Source organism: Chlorocebus sabaeus, chromosome 26 (assembly GCF_047675955.1).
Source record: "Chlorocebus sabaeus isolate Y175 chromosome 26, mChlSab1.0.hap1, whole genome shotgun sequence".
Taxonomy (NCBI): Eukaryota; Metazoa; Chordata; class Mammalia; order Primates; family Cercopithecidae; genus Chlorocebus; species Chlorocebus sabaeus.
In genome coordinates this window covers 52,539,218-52,562,831 of record NC_132929.1, presented here as the reverse complement: position 1 = coordinate 52,562,831, position 23,614 = coordinate 52,539,218, and the positions used below count along the sequence as shown (strand labels likewise).

Sequence of the window (23,614 nt, the reverse complement as noted above, 5' to 3'; positions counted from 1 at the left end):
TCTAAGTGTTGGCAATCATTAATAAAACTGTGAACACTCATGCAGTTTTTTTGTGTAGATAATAAGTTTTTAAGTCATTGGAGTAAATGTGTAGGAATGTGATTCTGGATCATATGATGGCTATGTTTAGCTTTATAAAAAACTACCAAACTGTCTTGCAGTGTGACTTTGTCGTTTTGCATTCCCACCAGTAATGAATGTGAGCTCCTGTTCCTCCACATACTCACCCGCATTTCTGATGTCAAGTACTTTGGATTTTAGCCATCCTAATAGGTGTGCAATGGCATCTTGTTTTAATTTGTAATCCTTCAATGACATTAACATTGAACATCTTTTTCTATGATTATTTACAGTCTGTATACTGTGTCTTTGATGATATATCTATTAGATCTTTCACCCACTTTTTAACTAGATTTTTTGTCTTCATATTAAGTTGTAAGAGTTCTTTGAATATTCTGGATACAATTCCTTTATCAGATATGTGTTTTCCATGTATTTTCTCCTAGTTTGTGGCTTATCTTTTTGTTCTCTTAACAGTGCTTTTCACAGAGCAGTGTTTTTTACTGTAATGAATTCCAGCTTATCAATTTGTTCTTTCATGGAGTGTGTTTTTGATATTGTATATGAAAACTCATTACCAAACTCAGGATCATTTTGAGTTTCTCCTTTGTATTCTCCAGAAGTTTTATGGTTTTATGATTTACATTTAGATATATAATCCATCTTGAATTAATTTTTGTGAAAAATATAAAATCATGTAGATTTTTTTTTTTTTTTTGAATGTGAGTGTCCAGTTGTTCCAGCACCATTTATTGAAATGACTGTTCTTTGTTTGGTTGCCTTTGCTGCTTTATCAAAAGTCAGTTGACTGTATTTGCTTCTAATTCTGGTCTCCCTTATTCTGTTCCGTTGATCTGTTTGTCAAATTTTTTCACCAGTACCACATTCTCTTGATTAGTGTAACTTTATCGTAAGACTAGTAGCCACGTAGAGTCAGTCTTCCAACTTTATCCTTCTCATTTAATATTATGTTGGCTATTTTGGATCTTTTGCCTCTCCATATAAACTTTAAAATCAGTTTTATCAGTATCAGTGGAGTAACTAGCTTTGATTTTGATTGAGACTGCATTGATCAAGTCAGGAAGAACTGGTATCTTAACATGATTGAGTCTTCCTACCCATGAATATGGAATATCTTTCCACTTATTTAGATCTTTAATTTCTTCCATCAGAGTTTTATAGTTTTCCCTCATCTAGAATAGTGAGGGTATATACATATTTGTTAGATTTATACTTGAATATTTCTCTTTTTTGGTGCTAATTTAAATGATACCATGTTTTAATTGCAGATTCCAGTTTGTCATTGCTAATATGTAGGATAGCAGTTGACTTTTATCAAGGTGTGACCTACAACTTTGCTTTAATTGCTTATTCGTTCCAGGAGGCTTTTTGTCAAATCTTTGGAACTTTCTACATAGACCATCATATCATCTTCAAATAAGTAAAGTTTTACTTCTTCCTTCCCAATCTGTGTATCTTTTATTTCCTTTTCTTACTGTATATAGGAGTGGTGAGAGAGGACATGCTTAACCTTGTCCCCAATCTTGGAGGGAAAAGATCTGGTTTTTCATCATTAAATATGACATTAGCTATAGTTTCTTATAGATGCTCTTTAATAATTCATGAGTTTTTAGTGATATTTAAAATAAAACTAAAAAACTAACTTGTCACTTTCTAAGCATGACAGGGAACCCAGTATGTTGATAACTGAAAAAATAAAAGGAAAATCTCAAACAGTTATGTGGAACTATACCACTAGGCAATCAAATATATGAAGGGAATTTCTCCTTATAAATTATTTCATCTAACAAATTGAAACAAAATAATAGAATTTGAATATCACAGTTTTGTACCCCTTGAAGAATGAACCCTTGATGAATTCATGGCTCTAGGTATTGATCATCAGTGACTGCTAACCTGAAAAAAAAGAGTGACATTCAGATATTATGTGCCTCCTGATTAAAGAGCTCTACCACCTATAGTCTTGCCAAAAGAGGTCAAACCTGAGTTTGATCAAGCCTCCGGATCCAACTTCCAATTATCTGGAAATGCTAAAGAAAAAGAAGCATTGAACTTCACCATGTATATGCAGGCAGCAAAATTGTAAGGAAAATAGAGGAATGGGGGGGAACTTCACAGATTAAAAGAGATGTAAAAGACATATCCAGACATATTTTTAAAAGACTTTGTTAAAAGTAAGTAAGACTAACCATGGATGCACAGTGCTGGAGATACACACTTAGATGATAAAAGCATAATAAAATGCAAGGAAGTGATCACTGTAAATGTCAGAATTGCAGCTACTTTGCAGGGAAGAAGAGGCTATAATTGGAATGAGAAAAAGTATGTCTGGGGCTTCTTAGTAACGAAATTCTGGACCTGAGTGGTGATTTCAAGGATGTTTTCCTTATAACAATTAACTAAGCTATACTTTTGTGTGATTTTCTGTATCTGTGTTTTATTTCATTAAAAATGTTTTTTAACAACAACAAAAAAGATTATATATGCATATATGCAGCATATATGAGGTCAGGACAGGTATCTAATTTTTTTCATTGTTGCCTGTTACACTTAGCATAGCGCCTAGACATAAATAGGTGCCCAATAAACAGTAGTTAAATGAACAGTCATAAAATCCCATCGTAATTCAGCTTTTACACAGAATCAGTAGATTATGTCTCCTCTCAAAACCGCTTACAGTGAAAAGCTTAATACAATAGCTTTTATAAGTTTTAATCTTGCCTTCCAGCATATTTATAAAGCAATTTAGCCACAATCTAATTTTCAAAGTTCAAAAATAATTTTCCTTCTTTATAAATACACTTCAAAACTTTTAGATACTTCACAGTTCTCTCTGTTGGGTCCAGATTTTATTCTCGATAGCTACAAAAATGAGAATAAACCAGATTGGCTGAGAATAAATGTTCATGATCGAATGAGCATTAAAAAGTAGAATAGTGGGAGGGACGCGGTGGCTCATGCCTGTAATCCCAGCACTTTGGGAGGCCGAGGTGGGTGGATCGCGAGGTCAGGAGATCTAGACCGTCCTGGCTAACATCGTGAAACCCCGTCTCTATTAAAAATACGAAAAAACCAGGCGTAGTAGCGGGCGCCTATAGTCCCAGCTACTTGGGAGGCTGAGGCAGGAGAATGGCGTGAACCCGGGAGGCGGAGCTTATAGTGAGCCGAGATCGCACCACTGCACTCCAGTCTGGGTGACAGAGCCAGACTGCGTCTCAAAAAAAAAAAAAAAAAAAAAAACATAGTGGAGAATGTGGTTAATTAATGTATTAAGATATTCCACAGTTGCACATTCTTTTATGTTTGAAACAAGGAAGACAGTTGTCCCTTCATTAGACATCTGTGTGCTCAGCCAGACTCTGTGCTGCACAGTATGAGGGCTCCCGACAGAATGAGACAAGGATCTTGCCTAGAAGCAACTTAGGCTGGTTATGTAACAGAAGAATATAGTTTTCAGTGGTTTGACCCAAGTCTCAGTTTCAGCCTCCAGAATTGGCATGTGCTTTTAGGTGGGCCATTCCTGGAGGGCCAGGCCTAGGTTACACATCTCATTCTGTGAGCGGGGCACAGACTTAGGTCCGCTTAAGGCCTTAGACTTCTAAGCACAGTTAGAGCTCCCTGGTTTCACACAGTTATTTTTAATAATATCTAAAGAAACTAATTTGGAGCTTTATAAAGACAAAGCATAATTTGAGAATGACTAAATGCATATAAACTGTATGCTATTTATTAAATCCTTAGTGCAAACCAAAGATATTCAGTAAATTACATATGCACTGGGGCTCTAGTGTTAACATTTGTCTCTCCCTTTCCTAAGGAATTGGAAAACTCCAGGTCTGGGTGTTGTGGTTCGATCTAGAGAGTTCTCATCAAACTAATACTATGTCCACTGCTAATCATCATCTTCGTTTTGCGAGGATCTGTCCTTTTACATTTATCCGCATCAGGCCAATTCCGTTCTTACTTGAGGGCAAAACGATAATTGATAAAAACACCAAGTTTCTCTTTGCAGCCATATTTATGTGATCCTAGTACTTGCTATCCCTACTTGGCACAGAATTTTACTGTGCCAGAACTTAAAGCCATTCTCTCTCCACCATGTAGATTTTGTGAAATTGTTGTTTAAAAATGGTTGCTCTCTTGACACAGGTGTATGACAATGGATTTTGGTGAACAGTGGTTTTCTTTTTTTTTTTTTTTAAGTCTTAACCACTGCAAACTGCACAAGGATATAAACTATGTACTTTCTAAGTTATATTATAAAACCTTCCTACATGGCAATCACCTGGAGCTTTTCCGTTTAACTATTTCATAATGTCTTAGGTATGTGCTACACTTGTATTCTATTACTGTCCTTTTTCTATATGTCCTGCACTTATTGTCAAAAGACCCAATTTTATGATGCTTTTCCTATCCTCTGTTTTTTTTTTCAGAGGAAACATTTTCAGTGAAAAGACTTACACAAAAATTCACTCACATATTTATGATTTTTTGGAGCAGAAAGCCTTTATCTCAAACCCCCCAACCACAGTGTAGTTTTGACAGGATGGACAGTAAGATTTTAATGTCTTCTCAAAAGATACTTTGAAAATCTGGTGCTTTCTGTTTGATGTTAAAAAGTGCTTCTGGTCATTTGAGTTTAAAATTACAGGGAAAGCTGCTTGGGTAGACCACCCAGGCTGGGTTCAAAGGAGTGATCTTTCTAAGACAGGTACTCCTCAAATAGAGGTTGTCTTTCAAACAAGTTTTACTGAAAGGACAAGTATTTCCTGACCCTGAGTTTTTCGGTTCCCTCCTCCTTTATTTTCCTCATCAGAAAGTGGTTTCTTTGTGAAAGTTTCTCGGGAGAGTTTTGTGAGCATAAGATTATGTAGATATACTTTCCACACTTTACCAATAAATGACTTTTCTATATAATGTAAAACACGGAGGGCATTAGGACATTAGTCCCATACCATGTGTTGTTTGTTTATGCCTCATGATCACCCACAAAAGATTTGAAACAAGTAGTAGGAATTCCATTGAATAAAACAAACAAACAAACAAAAGAAATTAAAAATAAAGTTTATATAAATATAGTTCAAACCCAAAGGGAAAAAATAGGATAAACTATACAGTTGTAATGTTCCACACATTATTCTTAATACCTCAAAATATTTTTAACGCCTTTAGAGATCTGCAATTTTATATATTAACTCTACTATAAAGCTACAATACACAAACAATGTGAAATAGACACGAAGATAGATAGCTATCGATTAGAGTCTGATAAAGATGGCATTTCAAATGAGTGGAGAAAGGAGAGTTTATTTAATACCTCTTCATGGGAAAAATAAATTTAGGCTCTTGTCTCACGCAACACACCAAAATAAATTCTAAATGAATCAGCAGTGAATTAGAAAACCATAAAATTACCATACACAGTGATAATTCAAGGAAAATAAATACAAATGAATAATTTAGAAGGTGATACAAATGAATAATTACCTCATCTCATAGTGAGAGTGAGAAATAATTTTGAAACACAAAAGAAAAAGCAGGAAAAAGAAAACTACAAAAATTGTTACACTACATAGAATTATTTAGTCTCAGCATATTTTTAAAAACTTTAAAATAGCATAAGCAAAATGGAAGACAAAAGCTGGAAAAAATATTAACAATATGTATTAACCATTTGTCATATTTATAATGAGATAATCTTAATAAATTATTTTTAAAAGATAAAAACCTCCTCCCCAAATTTTAAAATAACAAACTAGAACAATTAACAAAAAGATAACGATAAGTAGCAACTTTATTTTAAAGAAAAATAATAAAGTAAATGTCTTTTTCTCTTATCCCCAAATCAAGTTTATATTGTGAATTCAAAGGCAAAGCTCATAAAAGCACCAGAAGTAAATTTAAAAGAATATTTTTATAATATTCAAGTAGAATGGCCTTTCTGACAGAAATCTCAGATGTCCTAAAGGAAAAGTTTGGCAGATTGTATCAAATAAAAATGTGAAAATTACTTATGACAAAAAAACCTAAAAAACAAAATTGATAGCAATAAACTGGAAAAGTTATTTTTAAAATATGACCAAAAGGGTTAACATCTATATTATCAGTAAAGAGCCTTATAAATAAATAAGGAAAACACACCCCAATAGAAAACGGGTAGAAGGCACACCGTGATAATGCAAGAAAATATAAATAGACACGGCAAATAAACACTGGGAAAAATCTCTAATCATAATGATAATAAAAAAAAAGTAACCTTTAAAATACCAGTTTTATTTAGCTGTCAAATTGGTAAATATTTGTTTTAATGATATTATTTAACGTTGGTAAAAGCATGGAAAAAATCTTTTTCTGGGGGTATAAATTGATTAAAATTTTTTTCTGGGGGACAGTTTAAATTTGATAATATCTATCAAAAGGCTTCATTTTCATATTCTTTGACTCGAATTATCATTGTTGGAAATTTATCCTAGGTAAGCAGGCACAGTGGTACAGAATGATTTGTTCAGCAGCTGTTGTAAACAAGGGTTGTGCTGTTAACCTGCACAGCATCTCAGCCGTTGTCCTATATTTACAGAATTCCCAAGCATGTAAGATGGCTCTCCTGCTATAGAACCTGAGAGTGCCAAGTATTTGCTTCCCAGTCTTTATTGTGTCTAAGATACAGGAATGTGACCAAGGTTTTACAACCACCATACTCACACTAGACTTTCACTCTGAAGGCAATGAAGTAAAGAAGCAAAGACATCTCAAACTGTATTCTTTGGAGAGTTTGAGGCAGCTATATCTAGTGTTCAAAGTCACAATGTTAGTTCAGTCTGTCTCATATGTGCCCCAGTGGGTTTTTTTTTTTTTTTTTTTTTTTTTTTTCAGCAGACCAGTTTGGTGTTGTGTTCTTTGGATATTAGTTGTGGAAGGATAACTTCAACACCTAAATTTTCCAGATTCTTTTATATACACAAGTAGCCTGTCAATTGATTTCCTTTCTATTTAAATCAACCTGAGCTTCCCCCCACCAACACCATGGCTTAAAACTAAGAATTCTGACTGTATTAAAACAACTTTATTTGTAACATTGAAAATTGGACAGAATAGTAAGAGATTAATTGAAGTAAATTTTTATATCCACAGGATGAGACACTATTTAGCTTTTAAAGACCATGCAATATTTCTCAGTTTAAGTATTTTAATCCAAGAAGGAACTTATTATAAGACATTAAGTACTTAGAAAATTCTTGGAAGGCTGGGTGTGTTGGTTAATGCCTATAATCCCAACACTTTGGGAGGCCTAGGTGGAAGGAAGGATCACTTGAGGCCAGGAGGTCAAGACCAGCCTGGGCAACATAGTGAGACCCTGTCTCTACAAAAAAAGAAAAAGAAAAATTAGCTGGGTGTCATGGTGTGCACCTGTAGACCCAGCTACTCTGGAGGCTGAGGTGGGAGCATCACTTGAGCCTAGGAGTTTGAGGCTGCAGTGAGCTATGATCGTGCCACTGCACTCCAGCCTGGGTGACAGAACACCCTGTCAAAAAAAAAAAAAAAGAAAGAAAGAGAAAGAGAGAAAGAAAATTGTTGTCAGACTTCTAGATTGACTCCTAAAACAATACCAAACAAATTCACAAGGGGGCTGCTCCTTCTGAGGCCAACACAAGTTAGGGAGGAAATGTGTGGTTAATGCCACACAAACAACTATCTCTTACACCCAATAAACCACAGAATGTGTACCCGAAGCTACAGATGAGAAATTAGTACAACTTATCCCACTGATTCTTGATGCCCAGGAAGCTGGAAAATGGACCCCAGAATGCTGCTGCAGGAAAGCCTCATATTCCAAACCTTGCTAATAACAGCCAAGAGCCACAGGAAGATGTCTTTCACTCACATTCAACCTCCAAATCTTGTAGCATACTGTTTGTGTAGGGGAGAATAAAAGGCTTTCATATGCACAGATTGTCTCTGGAAGGATATGTAAACCAGTAACCATGATGATTTCTAAGATGAGGCTGGGAGACATGAGTAAGAGGGAGAAGCTTTTCATAATGCACTCTTTTTATTTTGGCTTAATTGTACTGTGGTCATCATCACCTATTCAAAAAATTAGCAAATTAAATTTTACTTGTATCTTAGCTCAGTTTTTCACTGTATCTCAAGGGAACACACCCCCAGGCCTCCAAGGAAGCTTTCAAGGGTCTTTGAAAGGGGAGAGCAGGGGAGGTCCCTGGGTCCCCAGCTTCTGCTTCAGCCAGAGCAACTCTTGATTTTATCTGTTCTTTGGTTGAAGCTTCTGAGTAAGATTTTGTTTGAAGAAAGCATTTCCCTGCTCTTCTTAAAAATTAAAAGCTGCAGGGCGTGGTGGCTCACGCCTGTAATCCCAGCACTTTGGGAGGTCAAGGCAGGTTGATCACCTGAGGTCAGGAGTTCGAGACCAGCCTGGCCAACATGGCAATAAAAACAAAAATTAGCTGGGTGTGGTGGCATGTGCCTGTAATCCCAGTTACTCGGGAGATTGAGGCAGGAGAATTGTTTGAACCCAAGAGGCAGAGGTTGCAGTGGGCAGATGTTGCAGTGAGCCGGGATCATGCCACTGCACTCCAGCCTGGGCAACAGAGCAAGACTCTGCCTTACAAAAAAATTAAAAGCTAGTATTACAGAAGAATATTAAATGTCATGGAGAACTGTTCATTATTACATATTAATTAAGAAATGGGAAAATGGGATAAAATATAAATGTAAATTTATAAGAATAAATAAATTCTTATAAATTTATTTTAAGAAAATAAATTTTGTTAAAATTTATTAAGAAAGTCTAGAAGTACAAATACCAAATTTTCTCTTGATAGTATTTTACTATTTCTTTGTGGTTCTCTTTCCCAAATTTATGACAATTATTTTTAAAACTATTTTTATCAGCATAAATACACATTATTTTTAAATTAAATAGAAAAATACTCTTGAAAATTTAGACATGTTATCAAATAAATGAAGTGGTGCTGGTTGACATCTGTGAAGAATTTGCTAGATAGAACCTCCAACTGATATGTCATAAATGTGGTAGATGTGGGTCAAGGTTTTTTTTTTTCATTGCTCAGGGAAATTCAGTGAGGCTGGAAATAGGTGAATCTCCTCCTGGCTCGCATCAACTTAGTCCTTTCAGCATTTATGTCAGCATACCATGAAAAAAATTTGGGAAGCACTGTGCTTTACTAACCTGGAAATAAGCATCTGTAGCATGCTTTAATTTGATTCTATATATTAACATATTATTTATACCTTATTCATTAAGAATAAGATTAATAACCCAAATAATAGACTAATAGCCCTAAAAAGGGCTACCATTTATTAAGTACTTAATCATGTACTAGGTACTGTCCTAAGTACTTTACATCTATTGCTTCAGTTAATTCCCATGACAGCCATACAAAGTTTAGATATTCCATTTTTATAGGTGAAAAAATGGATGCTTTTATGTGAAATTAGTAACTAACTTGCTAAAATCTTGAATGGTAGAAGTAGGATTCTAACTAGTATCTTACTCCGGTGTCTGTAGTCTTAACGAGTATATTCTACTGTCCCCTTTTTTCAGGAACCTATCAATTATGTGAAGCAGTATACAGCTGTATCAGACAGATGATCACAAGTATAACAAGGGCTCTCTTCACCATCTCTCCCACTAGAGCATCAGCTCCATAAGGACAGAGAACTTGCCTGTCTTATCCACCTAGCACAATACCTGGAACATCATAGGAAGTTAGATATTTGTTGAATGAACGAGTAACTCTGGCTGCACATCAAAATTGCCCATAAAGGTTTTGAAACATTCAGATGTCAGGAGCCTACCCCATCTCCCAACTAGTATCACCAAGGGAAGAATTCAGGCTAGCATATATTTTTGAAGATTTACAGGTACCAGGCATGGTGGCTCATGCCTGTAATCTCAACACTTTGGGAGGCTGAGGTGGGTGGATCATATGAGGCCAGGAATTCGAGACCATCCTGGCCAACAAGAGGAAACCTGTCTCTACTAAAAATATAAAATTTGATGGGTGTGGTGGCACACGCCTGTAATCCCAGCTCCTTGGGAGGCTGAGATGGGAGAATAGCTTGAACCCAGGAGTCAGAGGTTGCAGTGAGCCAAGATTGTTCTACCTCACTCCAGCCTGGGTGACAGAGTGAGAACCTGCCTCAAAAACTAATAAAAATAAAATAAAATAAAACTACAGGTGATCCTAATGCCTAGTCAAGATACAGAACCCCTATCCTAGAGCAGTGGTTCTCTAACTTGAATGTGCAGCGGAATTACCTGCAGAACTTGTTAAAATCCCCAGAGCTTCCATTTACTAGGTCTGGGGTAGAGCTTGAGAATTTGTATTTATTCAAGTTCCCAATACTGCTGTTCTGTGAATCACATGTTTAAGAACTGTCCTAGAGACTGGGTTGTATAGAACTAAATCAATACATTTTTACCTAGAACTTAAGCAGGAGATTTATTTAGTCAGACAGACCAAAATAAACATTGGTCACTCAAGCAATGGAGATTTTAGTCACAGTATTCAAAACATCCAGGAATCTGTCGTGCCCATTGAGCTTGTTGCTCTAAAAGTTTCTTTGAACAATTACATATTATTTTTTTTCCAAGCCAAACTATATCCAGCTTTATTAAAGTTACTTTCCATAAACAATCAGGGTATTTCAGGCAGGACATGGGCAGATAATCATTAACAGTGTACAACAACTTTCAAATTCCCGTCTTCAATGGACTACCAAAATCAAAAAGCCACTATAAAACCCCATAAGATCTTCATTTGATGCTCTGAACGGAAAGGTTAGAGGGAGGGTTGACATTTCGCATTTAGCATGTTGTTTAACAGCTTTTCATTTCACATTTAGCATGTTGTTTAACAGCTTTTCATGAACTGACCCTGACTTCCAGGAAATGAAATAAAAATGGCAGAATTTATCTGAAAATATAAAATCTGAAAATCCACAGTCTAGAAGTGGAAACTCTACTCTTTTGGGTTGCTCCGTCTCAGTGGCACCACTGTAAAGTCTAATTGCCTGACACACTGGTAACCAATTACTGGAGGGTCAGGGCCCAACAGAGTTTGGGTTTAAGGGAGTTAAGTCTGTGTTGAAGATGACGAGGGAGAAGAGGACATAACAACCAATTTGTTTTTTCATACCACAAGGGATTTGTACCAAGGTGGCTACATGTCTCAGAGTCATGGAATCCCTCCTCCTGGGAGTCAAGAGGAAATCTCTCAAAATGGGAAGGGAAAGGTGTTTTCCCCCACATCAATCCAGCATCAGAGACATTCTGTTAGTAACCTATGACCCTTTCCCACAATACAACAGTAAAGTGTTCTGTGTGCTAACAACATAGCTTTAAAAAAGTAAATCAAGGCCGGGCATGGTGGCTCACTTTAAGAAGCTGAGGCAGGTGGATCACCTGAGGTTAGGAGCTTGAGACCAGCCTGGCCAACATGATGAAACCCCATCTCTACTAAAAATACAAAAATTAGCTGGGCATGGTGACAGGTGCCTGTAATCCCAGCTACTGGGGAAGCTGAGGCAGGAGGAAAAAAAGTTAAACAAATTTTGCATTTTTTAAAAACTTGATAAAAATAGTATTTCAAACTATACAGTCACCAGAAATACACAGTCACCAAAAATGCACACGCTTCACTTGGCATCTCCAGCACCTTCAGCTTCCTCTGCCTGGTCTGTTTTGGCATCTTCATTTTCTGCAAGGTTATTCCCCTCCCTGCCAGTGTCAGCATTTTCCTTTTTCCCTTTGGGTACCTCCTCTCTCTCCTTTGCGGGGTCCTTTTTAGGGTTGGGCTCTGGCTTTGGAGGAGCTGGTTAAGCAAACAACCTTGCAGATCTTCTCTGGCTTGTTCTTCACTTTGACTCTGTCTCCTTTAGCGTCCCCTTCAGCTTTTTCTTGGGCATGGCAGTGATGCAGCAGGACAAAGGCCAAGGATGCAGGAATGCAGCAGCAGGCAGACTTTGGTTGGGCTGGGGTTGTTCTTGCCCCTTCTTCACATTGCTCAGGCTCTGGGTGCTTTATAGTTTTTTTCAGCATATTTTTAGCCTCCTAGAGAAAAACATTTCTTTGATCAGTTTGACCTTAAACTGTTGGGGCCCACACAGGCCAGTTTTTATGCTCTTGGAAAGATGTCCTCAGCTGCTCAGGCACTCATCCATGTTCCGCCTCCAAGCAGTGTGGTGTCCACTCCCTAGAACTCTGGGGTCTTATCTTACACGGAGAGCCTCTGGTTTCTCCTTATGGGTGTTCTCTTCTTCCATGATCTTCCTTGTCCTGGACCAGGAGATCTGGCAACAGAAACTTTGATAGAGCCCTTTTCCTTTTTTTTTTTTTCCTGGGTATTATTTGAAGAACCAAAGTTCCTGGATGACATCTAGTCTTAGAGTATTCAGAAACTGTCATAGACTAGTAAATATGTTTCCATTATCTGCAACTGCAGCTAATAGAAATTAGTAAGAGTTATTAGGTACCAATGAACACTGGGCTTTGGGTGAAAATTATAAGCTTTTATATCTAGCTGATGGGCCTTGTACCTAATAGTATTTGGCTTGGTTTTTTAGAGTGATTTCCATCTCATGCCTGTTGCTTTCGTACCATTCATTTTATGTATTTTTAATTGTTTAAAGAAGAGCTGCTCGGGTTTTATAAGTGGTGTTTTTCTCCTTCTTTTAGGTCTCTCTGCAATGCAATCAATGTTTACAACCTCACCTGCAATAACTGTTCAGAAAACTGCACTGATGTTCTGTTTAGTAACAAGATTACCTTCTTAATGGACCTCCTGATACACCAGTTGACGGTATGTAATATTATTGCTTTGAGTTAGAAGCAGTTGACGTTTGAGAAATAGTCCCTGTGGAGAAAACTAAAAGAATTCAACTTATTTACTCTCCAGATGGGGGGATAAAAAAGAAGAAAGCGAAGATGACTGTGAGAATAGAGACTGGCAGACAAACTTAATAATTTGAAATTTTTGCACTGAATTCTTTTAAGTTCCAATATTTAATGGGTAATAGACTTATAACACTTGCTAAGGTTACAGATTTACATAGTTAGACTGGGTCTTTGGAATCAGTTGGATGCAAAGCCAAACCTCTAAAGCCACAGGAATGAGTACTGTAGAAAGGAAGAATGTTAGGAAAGCCTCAAAACCTCTCTTGCCAGGTTAAGTTAAAAGGGTCAGTTTAAGAGGACTTTTTGATGGATATTTGGATTATTTTAGAAAAGAAAACTCCTCTGTTAGAAAAGGGAAAACTTGTTATATTGTTGAAATGGGAACAAGCAGCCAATTGTCACCTTAAATTTTACTTCAGTTCACAGATGTTGAAAGAGGTAAGCTCAATATAACAGCCAAAGGTTTAAGTATGTCAACTGGAGTCGCCAGGAGTTTCCTGGTGAAGTTTCTAAGTCCCTGAGGTATCGGCACAAAATAGCTCTCAATCTGCAAGTTTATAACACAAGAGATTTATTTTTCAGAACCGATTTACTTTTACTCAGCACACAGCTCTAATAACTCTTCCTTAAACTACAAGCCTTTGCCTCTATCTCGTTCATTCCTATGCATTTTGCAGTCCTTAACCAAGGCTTAATGTTACCTTCTTCATGAAATCTTCCCCAGCCTGACTCTTCCCCCAAATTCAAGTTAAGTATACTTCTTATGTGATTTTAGGTATTAACATCTCTGATAGAATTGATCACATTGAACTGTATCTAACTATTTTCTTGTCAGTTTCCCCCACTAGCCATAAAATCGATGAGGACAGGAAGTAAGTTATCACTATCTCCAAGATGCTAACATAGGACCTGGCACTTAGTAGATTCAGTACATCATTGTCTGTATGTGTGGGTGAATAAATGAATTTTGATACATCGCAAGCTGAAAATCAGAAATGGAATTATGAAACCCTTACAGTCAGACATATTGACATTGAGAGGGAATAGCAATAAGGGAAAGCAACAAAAATACAGATCTGGAACTGTTGCACAATACAGCAATGGATTTTTATAGTGATGATAGTGAGTCATCAATCAAAGGCTACATTATATATGATTTTGTCTAAAAAATAAGGCATTAAAATATGAGTAAGATATTTTAGCAAAAAAAAAAAATTCTATCAGAAATATTTGAAAGGCAGCACAAGGAGAAAAGATAACATTTTTTGTATGGCCTTATATCCCAGGCATTTTAATATATTTGCTTCATTTAATTTTGAAAACAGCTTCTTAAAGTCAGTATTACTATTCCATTTTACAGATGAGGAAACTTGAGTCCCAGAGAGGTTGACTTGCCCAAGGCTACATAGATATTAAGTCAGAAAGCCAAGAATCAGAGCTAGGTGTGTCAAATCCAAGTTGGGGGCATTCTGCACAATAACTAGTGTTTTTCAAATACGTCAATATCATGAAAGACAAGGAAAAAGTGAGGAACTGTCACAGAATGGAGGAGAGTAACGAGACATAACAATTAAATGTATTGTATGATCCTGGACCACAAAAAGGACATCAATGGGAAAACTTGGAAATTCAAGTAAGATCTATAGAACAGTCTGTTTTATCGGCTCAATGTTAATTTCCTCCTTTCAATTATTATACTACGTTTTTGTAAGATGTTAACAGTAAGGGACACTGGGTTAAAGGAATGCTCTATTTTTACAACATATTTGTTTACTTAAAATTATTTCAAAACAAGAATGAAAAAAAAAAAACTTCATGCTCTCCTATCATTTTATACTGCATCATCTGGAAGAATTTACTCCATGAAGCTTATTCTTGTTGGTGGTGGAAGAAGAGACATTACTTTGAACAGAACAAGTAATGAAAGAGAATGGCATTTGGAATGTGAGAGAATGAACAAGAAGACTTAAAGAAAGAATCTTGGTTCTGCATATATATAGATGTCATGTGTCATAATATAGATGACATATTGTCTTAGTCTAGGCTGCTATTACAAAATACCATAGACTGAGTGGCTTATAAACAACAGAAATTTATTTCTCACATTCTGTAGTCTGGAAGTTCAAGATCAAGGTACCACCATAGCCAGGTTATGGTGAGGGCCCTCTTCCAGATTTCAAACTGCTGACTTGTCACTTTATCCCCAGATGGTGAAAAGAGTGCAAGCTAATTCTCTGGCCTCTTTTTATAAGGGCACTAATCCTATTCATGAGAATTCCATCCTTATGACCAAATTACCTCCCACAGGCCCTGTCTCCAGATATCATCACATTAAGCATTATATTTCAACATGTGAATTTGGGAGGGATGCAGCATTCGGACCCTAGTACATACAGTAAATGATATGATGGCAGCCTGTATAGAGTACTCTGGGAGCACAGAGAAAGATATTCAGTGATCCTCCCTGGGACATCAGGAAAGAGGGACGTTTGAGTTAGTTCTCAGCTCCTCATAATAGCTACCATTTATTAAGTACCAACCGTGGGCCTGGAGCTGGTAAGTACCTTGATCATTTTCTTCTTCTTTGAAAGCCCTAGTTCCCTTTGAATAATAAAGCCCTAGTTCCCTTTGAATAACCTTCATTATAATCCAAGGTTTCTAGACCTCAGAAAAGCTTTTAATCTCTCAATGGATTTGACCACATTCTATGTTTATTCTGCCCATCAATTTTGCTCAGTTTGGAACTGGGATCCTGGGACATTAGTTTGCCAAACACATTTTATCCTTTTTTTCCTTATACATGGCACTTTCTGAGTTTTTTCGTTCCTTTTGGGCTCTTTATTTTATCGCCGTCGATTCTTACTGTTGCTGTGACTGGGTTTGTGGCAGTGAGTAAAGGAGGATGTGTTTCCTGGTTTGGGGTGGTTGGTGATGGTGATTTTTATGTTTCTGAAAATCACTTGAATGTATTTTCATTTTTCTTGTTAACCAGTTTTAATTTACATGTAACTGAAATATGGACCACTGACTTGTTAGTATCCTTTAAATAAGCGATGAAAAAATAGTGATCAATTCATTTTCCAACAAAAATAGAAAAAAAGCATAAAAGAAGCTAATTAATTGTGATCTGGTGTTATTTATAAGACAACTGATTATCATCAGCTACTTCAGTCTTTCTGGTTGTTTCACAAACCCAGATGGTTTAGGAGACGTTTTTCTTCTAGCCGCTTGGAGTTTGTTTTGGCACTCTTGTATTTCATTTTAATTACTATTTCCAAAACATTGTACAGATGCCTGGGTTATAGAGATGAATTGGACACAGTTCCATCACTCTAAAAGCCCACAGTTAAGGAAGAAAGCAATTGCATATGCAAATATTAATGACTATAAGAAGCTGTGAGAAGTTCTATAATGTTATCAGAGCTACAAAGTAGCTCAGACAACCTAGTAGAGTACCTGGCACATAACAGGTGTTTGTTCAGTATTTGATGAATGAATGATACATTCTAACTTGGGGGAATTGGGAAGATTTGGGGGAAGAAGTTTGGTTTTTTTTTTTTTTTTTGAGACAGAGTCTCGCTCTGTCGCCCAGGCTGGAGTGCGGCCGCCGGATCTCAGCTCACTGCAAGCTCTGCCCCCCGGGTTTACGCCATTCTCCTGCCTCAGCCTCCCGAGTAGCTGGGACTACAGGCGCCCGCCACCTCGCCCGACTAATTTTTTGTATTTTTTAGTAGAGACGGGGTTTCACCGGGTTAGCCAGGATATGGGGGAAGAAGTTTAATTTGATCATACCTTGAATACTTTGAACCCAGGGGTTCAAAGCTACAGTGTGCCATGATTGTGCCACTGCACTCCAGTCTCAGCAACAGAGTGAGATCCTGTCTTTAAAAAAAGAAAGAAAAAAAAGACACCCAACTCTCAGCTTCTCTGGGAGGGAGAGAGAAGAGTGGAGCATGTGTATAATATCCCAGCTTTTTGGAAGTCTGCCTGAGAGACTACTATCTGTCTTGCCTGACTTGGGGCTAGCATACTTTGGATGCTGGTGAGAACAACAAAGAGCAGGGAGGCTTGCTGCCATAAAACTAGAGAACATACAATGTGTATTAGTCCATTTTCACACTGCTATAAAGAACTACCTGAGACTGGGTAATTTATAAAGAAAAGAGGTTTAATTGATTCACAGTTCTGCAGGCTGTACAGTCCTTGAGAAACTTACAATCATGGCAGAAGACGAAGGGGAAGCAGGTACATTTTACATGGCTGGAGAAGGAGGAAGAGAGTGAAGGAGGAGATGCTACACACTTTTAAACAACTCGATCTTGTGAAAACTCACTATCACAAGAACAGCAAGGGGAAAATCTCCCCTGTGATCCAATCACCTCCCACCAGGCCCTTCCTCCAACATTGAAGGTTACAATTCAACATGACATCTGGGCAGGAACACAAATCCAAACCATATCACAGTGCTAAAGACAGATACCAACAGAAGGAAGAGATTATGATCACTTGAATAAGAAAGCAGCAAGCATCTCTAGTTGAGAAAGTGCATACATAAGCCTAGAGAAGTTGTATCCCCACCAAAGTTTGCAGAGGTCCCCAGAACCCCTAGCTGAGCTGATTAGTGAGGGTTTTCCACACTACAAAAGCCAGTTCATAAACACTGGAAGAAGTGGCTTTTTTTGTCAAGTGCACAGATCCCAACAAAGTTTTCAAGACGTAGGAAGAAACAGGGAAACATGGCCCAAAGAAAGGAGCAAAATAAATCTTCACAAACCAACCCTAAAGAAACAAAGACATGAATTACCTGACAAAGGATTCAGAATAACCCTCATAAAGATGCTCTGTGAGCTAAAGGTAACAATGTATGAGCAAAATGAGAATATCAACAAAGAGACAGAAAATACACACAAAAAAAAGAACCAACAAATTTTGGAACTGAAGAATATAATAACTGCACTGCAAAATTCACAATAGGAGTTCAACAGCAGACTCAGTCAAGCAGAAGAAACAGCAAACTCAAGACAAGTTATTTGACGTTATCCACCCAGAGGGAAAAAAAAGAAAAAAGAATGAGAAAGAGTGATGAAAGCCTAAGGGATTTGTGGCATACCATCAAGCCAACCCATATACACATTATGGAAAGTTCACAAGAAGAAGACAGAAAGGAATGGGCAGAAAATTTACTTAAATAATGGCCCAAAACTTCCCAAATCTGGGAAAGAAAATGGACATCCAGTTTCAAGAAGCCTAAAGGACCCTAAATAAGATCAACATAAAGAAACACACACCAAGACACATTATAATAAAATTGTCAAACTCTCAAAGAAGTAAGAGAATTTTGAAAACAAAAAAGTGACTTCTTGTTTACTAGGGAACAGACATAAGACTATCAACATATTTCTCAGCAGAAACCCTGCAGGCCAGAAGGGAGTGGAGGGATATATTCAAAGTGCCAATTAACTGATCTTTGACAAGATTGCCAGGAATACACAGCAGGAAAAAGATAGTCTTCAATAAATTGTGTTGGGAAAACTAGATATCCACATGCAAAAGAATGATATTGGACACTTATCTTACACCATACACAAAAATAAACTCAAAACTGATTAAACACTTAAATGTAAGACTTGAACTTTGTTAAACTCCAAATTAAAACATAGGGGAAAACCTTCATAACATTGATCTTGACAGTGATCTATTGGATATGACACCAAAGCAGGGGCAACAAAAGCCAAAAATAGATAAATGACACTATGTTAAACTAAAAAGCTTCCGCATCAGAGGAAACAATAAACAGTGCAGAAAGGTAATGTACAGAATGAAGGAAAATATTTGTAAACCATGTCCGATAAAAGGGTGCTGTGGGCTGAATGTTTGTGTCCCCAGAATTCATATGTTGAAACCTAATCACCACTGTGATGGAATTAGGAGGAGGGGCCTTTGAAAAGTGATTCAATCTTGAGGGCAAAGCCCTCATGAATAGGATCAGAACCCTTATAAAAGATGCCCCAGAGAGCTGCCTTACCCCTTCTGTCAGGTGAGGTCATAACTGGAAAGCACCGTCTATGAACCAGAAAGCACCACTTCTGCCAGCATCTTGATCTCAGGACTTCCTAACTTCTTGAACTGTGAGAAATAAATTTTGTTTGTTGTTTATAACAGTATTTTGTTATAGCAGCTCAAATGGAATAAGCCAGAAGTTAATATCCAAAATATGTAAAGAACTACAACTCAATAGCAAAAATATATGATAATCAAATAAAAATGAGCAAAGGGCTTAAACAGACATTTCTTCAAAGAAAATATACAGACGAACAACAGGTATATGAAAAGATGACCAAAATCACTAATCACTGTGAAAATGCAAATGAAAACCACAATGAGATATCACCTCATACCTGTTAGGATGGCTGTCATAAAACAAATCAGAAAATAAGTATTGGTGGGAGTGTGTTGAAATTGGAAACGTTTACACTTTTGGTGCAGCCACTAAGGAAAAATGTACGGAAGTTCCTCAAAAAAATAAAAAAAAAAACAGAACTACCATATGATTCATCAATCCTGCTTCTGGGTATTTATTCAAAATAATTAAAATTGGGATCTTGACTAGATATCTGCACTGCCATGTTCACCTCAGCATTATTCACAAGAGCCAAGAGGTGGAAACACCTAAATATTCATCAACAAATGAGTGGATAAAGAAAATGTGGCATATATAATTGACCCTTAAACAACACAAGTTTGAACTGCATGGGTCTATTTATGCATAGATTTTTTTCAACCAAACATGGATCAAAAACGCAGTATCCATGGGATATAAAAACCCACACATATGGAGGATTGACTTTTCATATATGCAGCTTCCACAGAGCTGACTGCAGGACTGAGAATATGCAGATTTGGGTATACACAGGGAGCGCTGAACCAATCCCCTGTGTATACTGAGGGACAACTGTACAAACAATGGAATATTAATCTACCTTTAAAAAAAAGGGAATTCTGTCATATGCTGTAATGTATAAACCTTGATGATGTTATAAGTGAAATAAGCCAATTACAAAGAGAAATACTGCATGATTCTACTTAAATGACATATGTAAAAGAATCAACCTCATAGAAACAAAGTAGAATGGTGGTTGCCAGGGACCAAGGAGAGGGGGAAACAGAGTTGTGTAATAGGTTTAGAGTTTCAGTCACGTGAGACGAAAAAGTTCTAGAGATCCATTTTACAACAATGTGCATATAGTTAACAATATTGTAATATGCACCTAAAAATGATAAAGAAAATTTATGTTATATGTCTTTTTACAAAAAAAAAAAAAAAAAAAAAGACCAGTGAAAGTACTACTGAGTGCTGTGAAAATAGATAGATAAGCTTTTAATGTTGGGAAAGATCTAAACAGTCCAATATACTGATGAGCAAATTGAGATATGGAAAAGGATCACAGAGCTACCTAGTGGCAGAAGCATGACCTGGACCCTGGTCTTCTGAGTCCCTGACCAGGACTTCCCTTCCTATAAGCTCAATTGATGTGTCCTCATTTTCTTAATCTGACAAATGAAACAAAGCAACAATTTTGTGACTTTAATTTTGTAAGTTTAATAGTATTACTCTGGTAAGATATACTGAAAAGCACTTAATTAAAAGATTTATAATTTCTCGATGTTTCATTGCATTTTAAAAGGCATTAAATATTTTATTAGCAGTCTTATTTTTAATTCATAGTGACCTGTTCTTTATGAAATATTTAACGAATACGCTGATAAATTGTGTGTATGTATTTTTGGGAGCCAAGGAGATTGTTAATTGAAAAGTGATGTACTAACCTTAAATAATTGATATGATACTGTTGAATCTGAGAGGCTGCTGGTGAGCTCTTCAGAAGGTGACAAGAAAGCCCTGGATACAAACAAAGGAAATCTAAGTGCAACCTTACAACAAGGGGATTGTTTTTCACTTAGTCATGTGCAGAGACGTCCAGGTGCCTGTTGATTTTCATTACAGCAGCAAGGCCTGGAACTCTCCATTCACCACATTGTTTCTTTATATTGAGTTGCCAGAACATAGACTCCATAGTTAATTACATAGGAGCAAAAAATCCCTCAACACTACAGGTAACAGTACTCTTCCAGTTGCATCCTGTTCCCTTCTTTCCTGACTATATAGTATGGTACTTGCTCAGCATGTCTAGGACACATTGCCTTTTCCTTCAACAAAAGTGTGAACTCTGTTTATGTCTACTGTGCCATATGTCTTACTGACACAGAATTTCAAAACTGGAGAGGAGGTCTTCATAGTGTGTAGTCCATTTCAGTCCACTCATTTTATAGATGAGGATAATGGACTTCAGAAGAGGAGAGGGATGGGAAATATGTGGGTTGGATACTTGCCCAAGTTCTACAGCCTGTTACCAATGTAACTGGGATACAAATTCAGGTCTCCTAAATCCTAAGCTAACTTTCTATTATTTTACTTAACGGACTGCTGATTTTTAAGGTTAGTATATCATTTTTCAGTTAACAATCTCCTTGGTTCCCAAAAATACATACATACAATTTATCAGTGTATTCGTTAAATAATTTACAATGAAACGTCAAGAAGTTATAAAATCTTTTAGTTAAGTGTTTTTCAGTATATCTTACCAAAGTAATACTATTAAACTTATAAAATTGAAGTCACGAAATTGTTGCTTTGTTTCATTTGTCAGATTAAGAAAATGAGGACACATCATTTTAACTTATAGGAATGGAAGTCCTGGTCAGGGACTCAGAAGACCAGGGTCCAGGTCATGGTTTCTGAAAAACAGAAAAATCACCATTAGGTGAAAACCAAAGTAATAAAGATTGCAGGAGAGAATCATTGGTGGGTGCAAAAATTAGTGGACAAATGTATGATGAGAAAGAGGATATTTGCATAATTTCAAAATAATTTCCCACAAAATAATCTTTTTTTGAAAAAAAAAAAAAAAGTGGGGGGGAAATAGTAGCTTCACAGTAAAAACCTTGGTAGACATCACTTTAACCAAGTTATCAAAACTAACATCACTACTACTGATGTTGCTATGTCAACATCAGTACCCTCTGATAATAATATATGTTTACAAGCTCACAGCATCACTTCTATGATATTCTTGCCAAAAATGCATAACCACCATCAAATTGTGAAAAAACATCAGACCAAAAATTGAGGGACATTTTACAGAATAACTAACCACAGCTATTTCAAATACAAAGACTGAAAAACAGATTAGAGGAGACTAAAGAGGTATGACAATTCTTTGTGGAATCTTGGATTGGATCCTGGACTGAAAAAAAGAACATTCGTGGGGAAACTGGCAAAACTCTTGTAAGGTCAGTAGATAAATTCATTGTTTTGAGCAAGTGTTAATATTCTGGTTTTGGTAATTGTGCTGTAGTTGTGTAGGATATTAACGTTAAGGAAAGTTAGGAGAAGCCTAAAATTGCTTACAAAAGTTTTATATTTTTAAAAATTCACTAAATGGGTTTGACAGCAAGTTGGAGATGACAGAGGAAAGGGTCATTAAACTTGAAGTTACATCAATAGGAATTAATGTAGTCTGAAGAATGGAAAGATAATTTAAAAGGGAATAGAGCCTCAGAGACTTATAAGACAATATCAAACAGTGTAACCTACATATCACCGGATATCCAAAAGGAGAAGAGAGAGAGAATGAGACATGAACATTTTTTTTGTAAAAAATAATGGCTAAAATATTTTCCTGTTTTAGTGAAAGACATAAATATGCAGATTCAAGAAGCTCAGAAAAGGAAGTTAAATTGTCCCCATTTGCAGATGGCATGATCTTATATTTAGGAAAACCCAAACTCACCAGAAACTCTTAGATCTGGTAAATGAATTCAGTAAAGTTGAAGAATACAAAATCAACTTATAAACATCAGTAACATTTCTATATACCAATGATGAAATAGCTGAAAAGTTAAGAAGGAAATTCCATCTATAACAGCTATAAAAACAAAATTCTTCAGAATAAATTTAGCTAAAATGGTGAAAGACATCTGGAAGGAAAAGTACAAAACACTGAGAAAGAAACTGAGGAGGACCCAGGAAAGATATTCATGCTCGTAGATCAGAATAATTAATGTAATAAAGTGACTATACTACCTAAAGAAACCTGCAGATTCAGTGCAATCCCTATCAAAACACCAATTTCATTTTTCATAGAAACAGAAAAAAATCATATATTACAAGGCCGTAGTAACCAAAACAGCATGATGTTGGTATAAAACCAGCCATACAGATCGATGGAACAGAAAAGAGAACCCAGAAATAAATCCACTTATTTACAGCCAACTGATTTTTTACAAGATGCCAAGAACATACATTGGGGAATGGACTCCCTCTTTAATAAGTAGTGCTGGGAAAACTGGATAACCACATGCAGAATAATGGGACTAGACCCCTATCTCTCCCCATGTACAAAAATCAACTCAAAATGGATTACAGACCTAAACAAAAGAGGTAAATTATATAACTGCTAGAAGAAAACATAGGGGAAATTCTGCTGGACGTTAGTCTAGACAAAGATTGTATAGCCACAGTGCTACAATACCAGC

General features: G+C 36.5%; 1 protein-coding gene across 6 annotated transcripts in view; it reads left to right on the top strand.

Moving 5' to 3' along the window:
• SCAPER (S-phase cyclin A associated protein in the ER) overlaps positions 1-23,614 on the top strand; it is a 552,134-nt gene that overhangs the window by 420,516 nt on the left and 108,004 nt on the right. For all 6 annotated transcript variants that reach the window (XM_038010211.2, XM_038010215.2, XM_038010212.2 and 3 more), the window contains one exon: positions 12,800-12,923. In XM_038010211.2, coding sequence (XP_037866139.1) covers positions 12,800-12,923 — 124 coding nt within the window. The remainder of the gene's footprint in view (positions 1-12,799; positions 12,924-23,614) is intronic.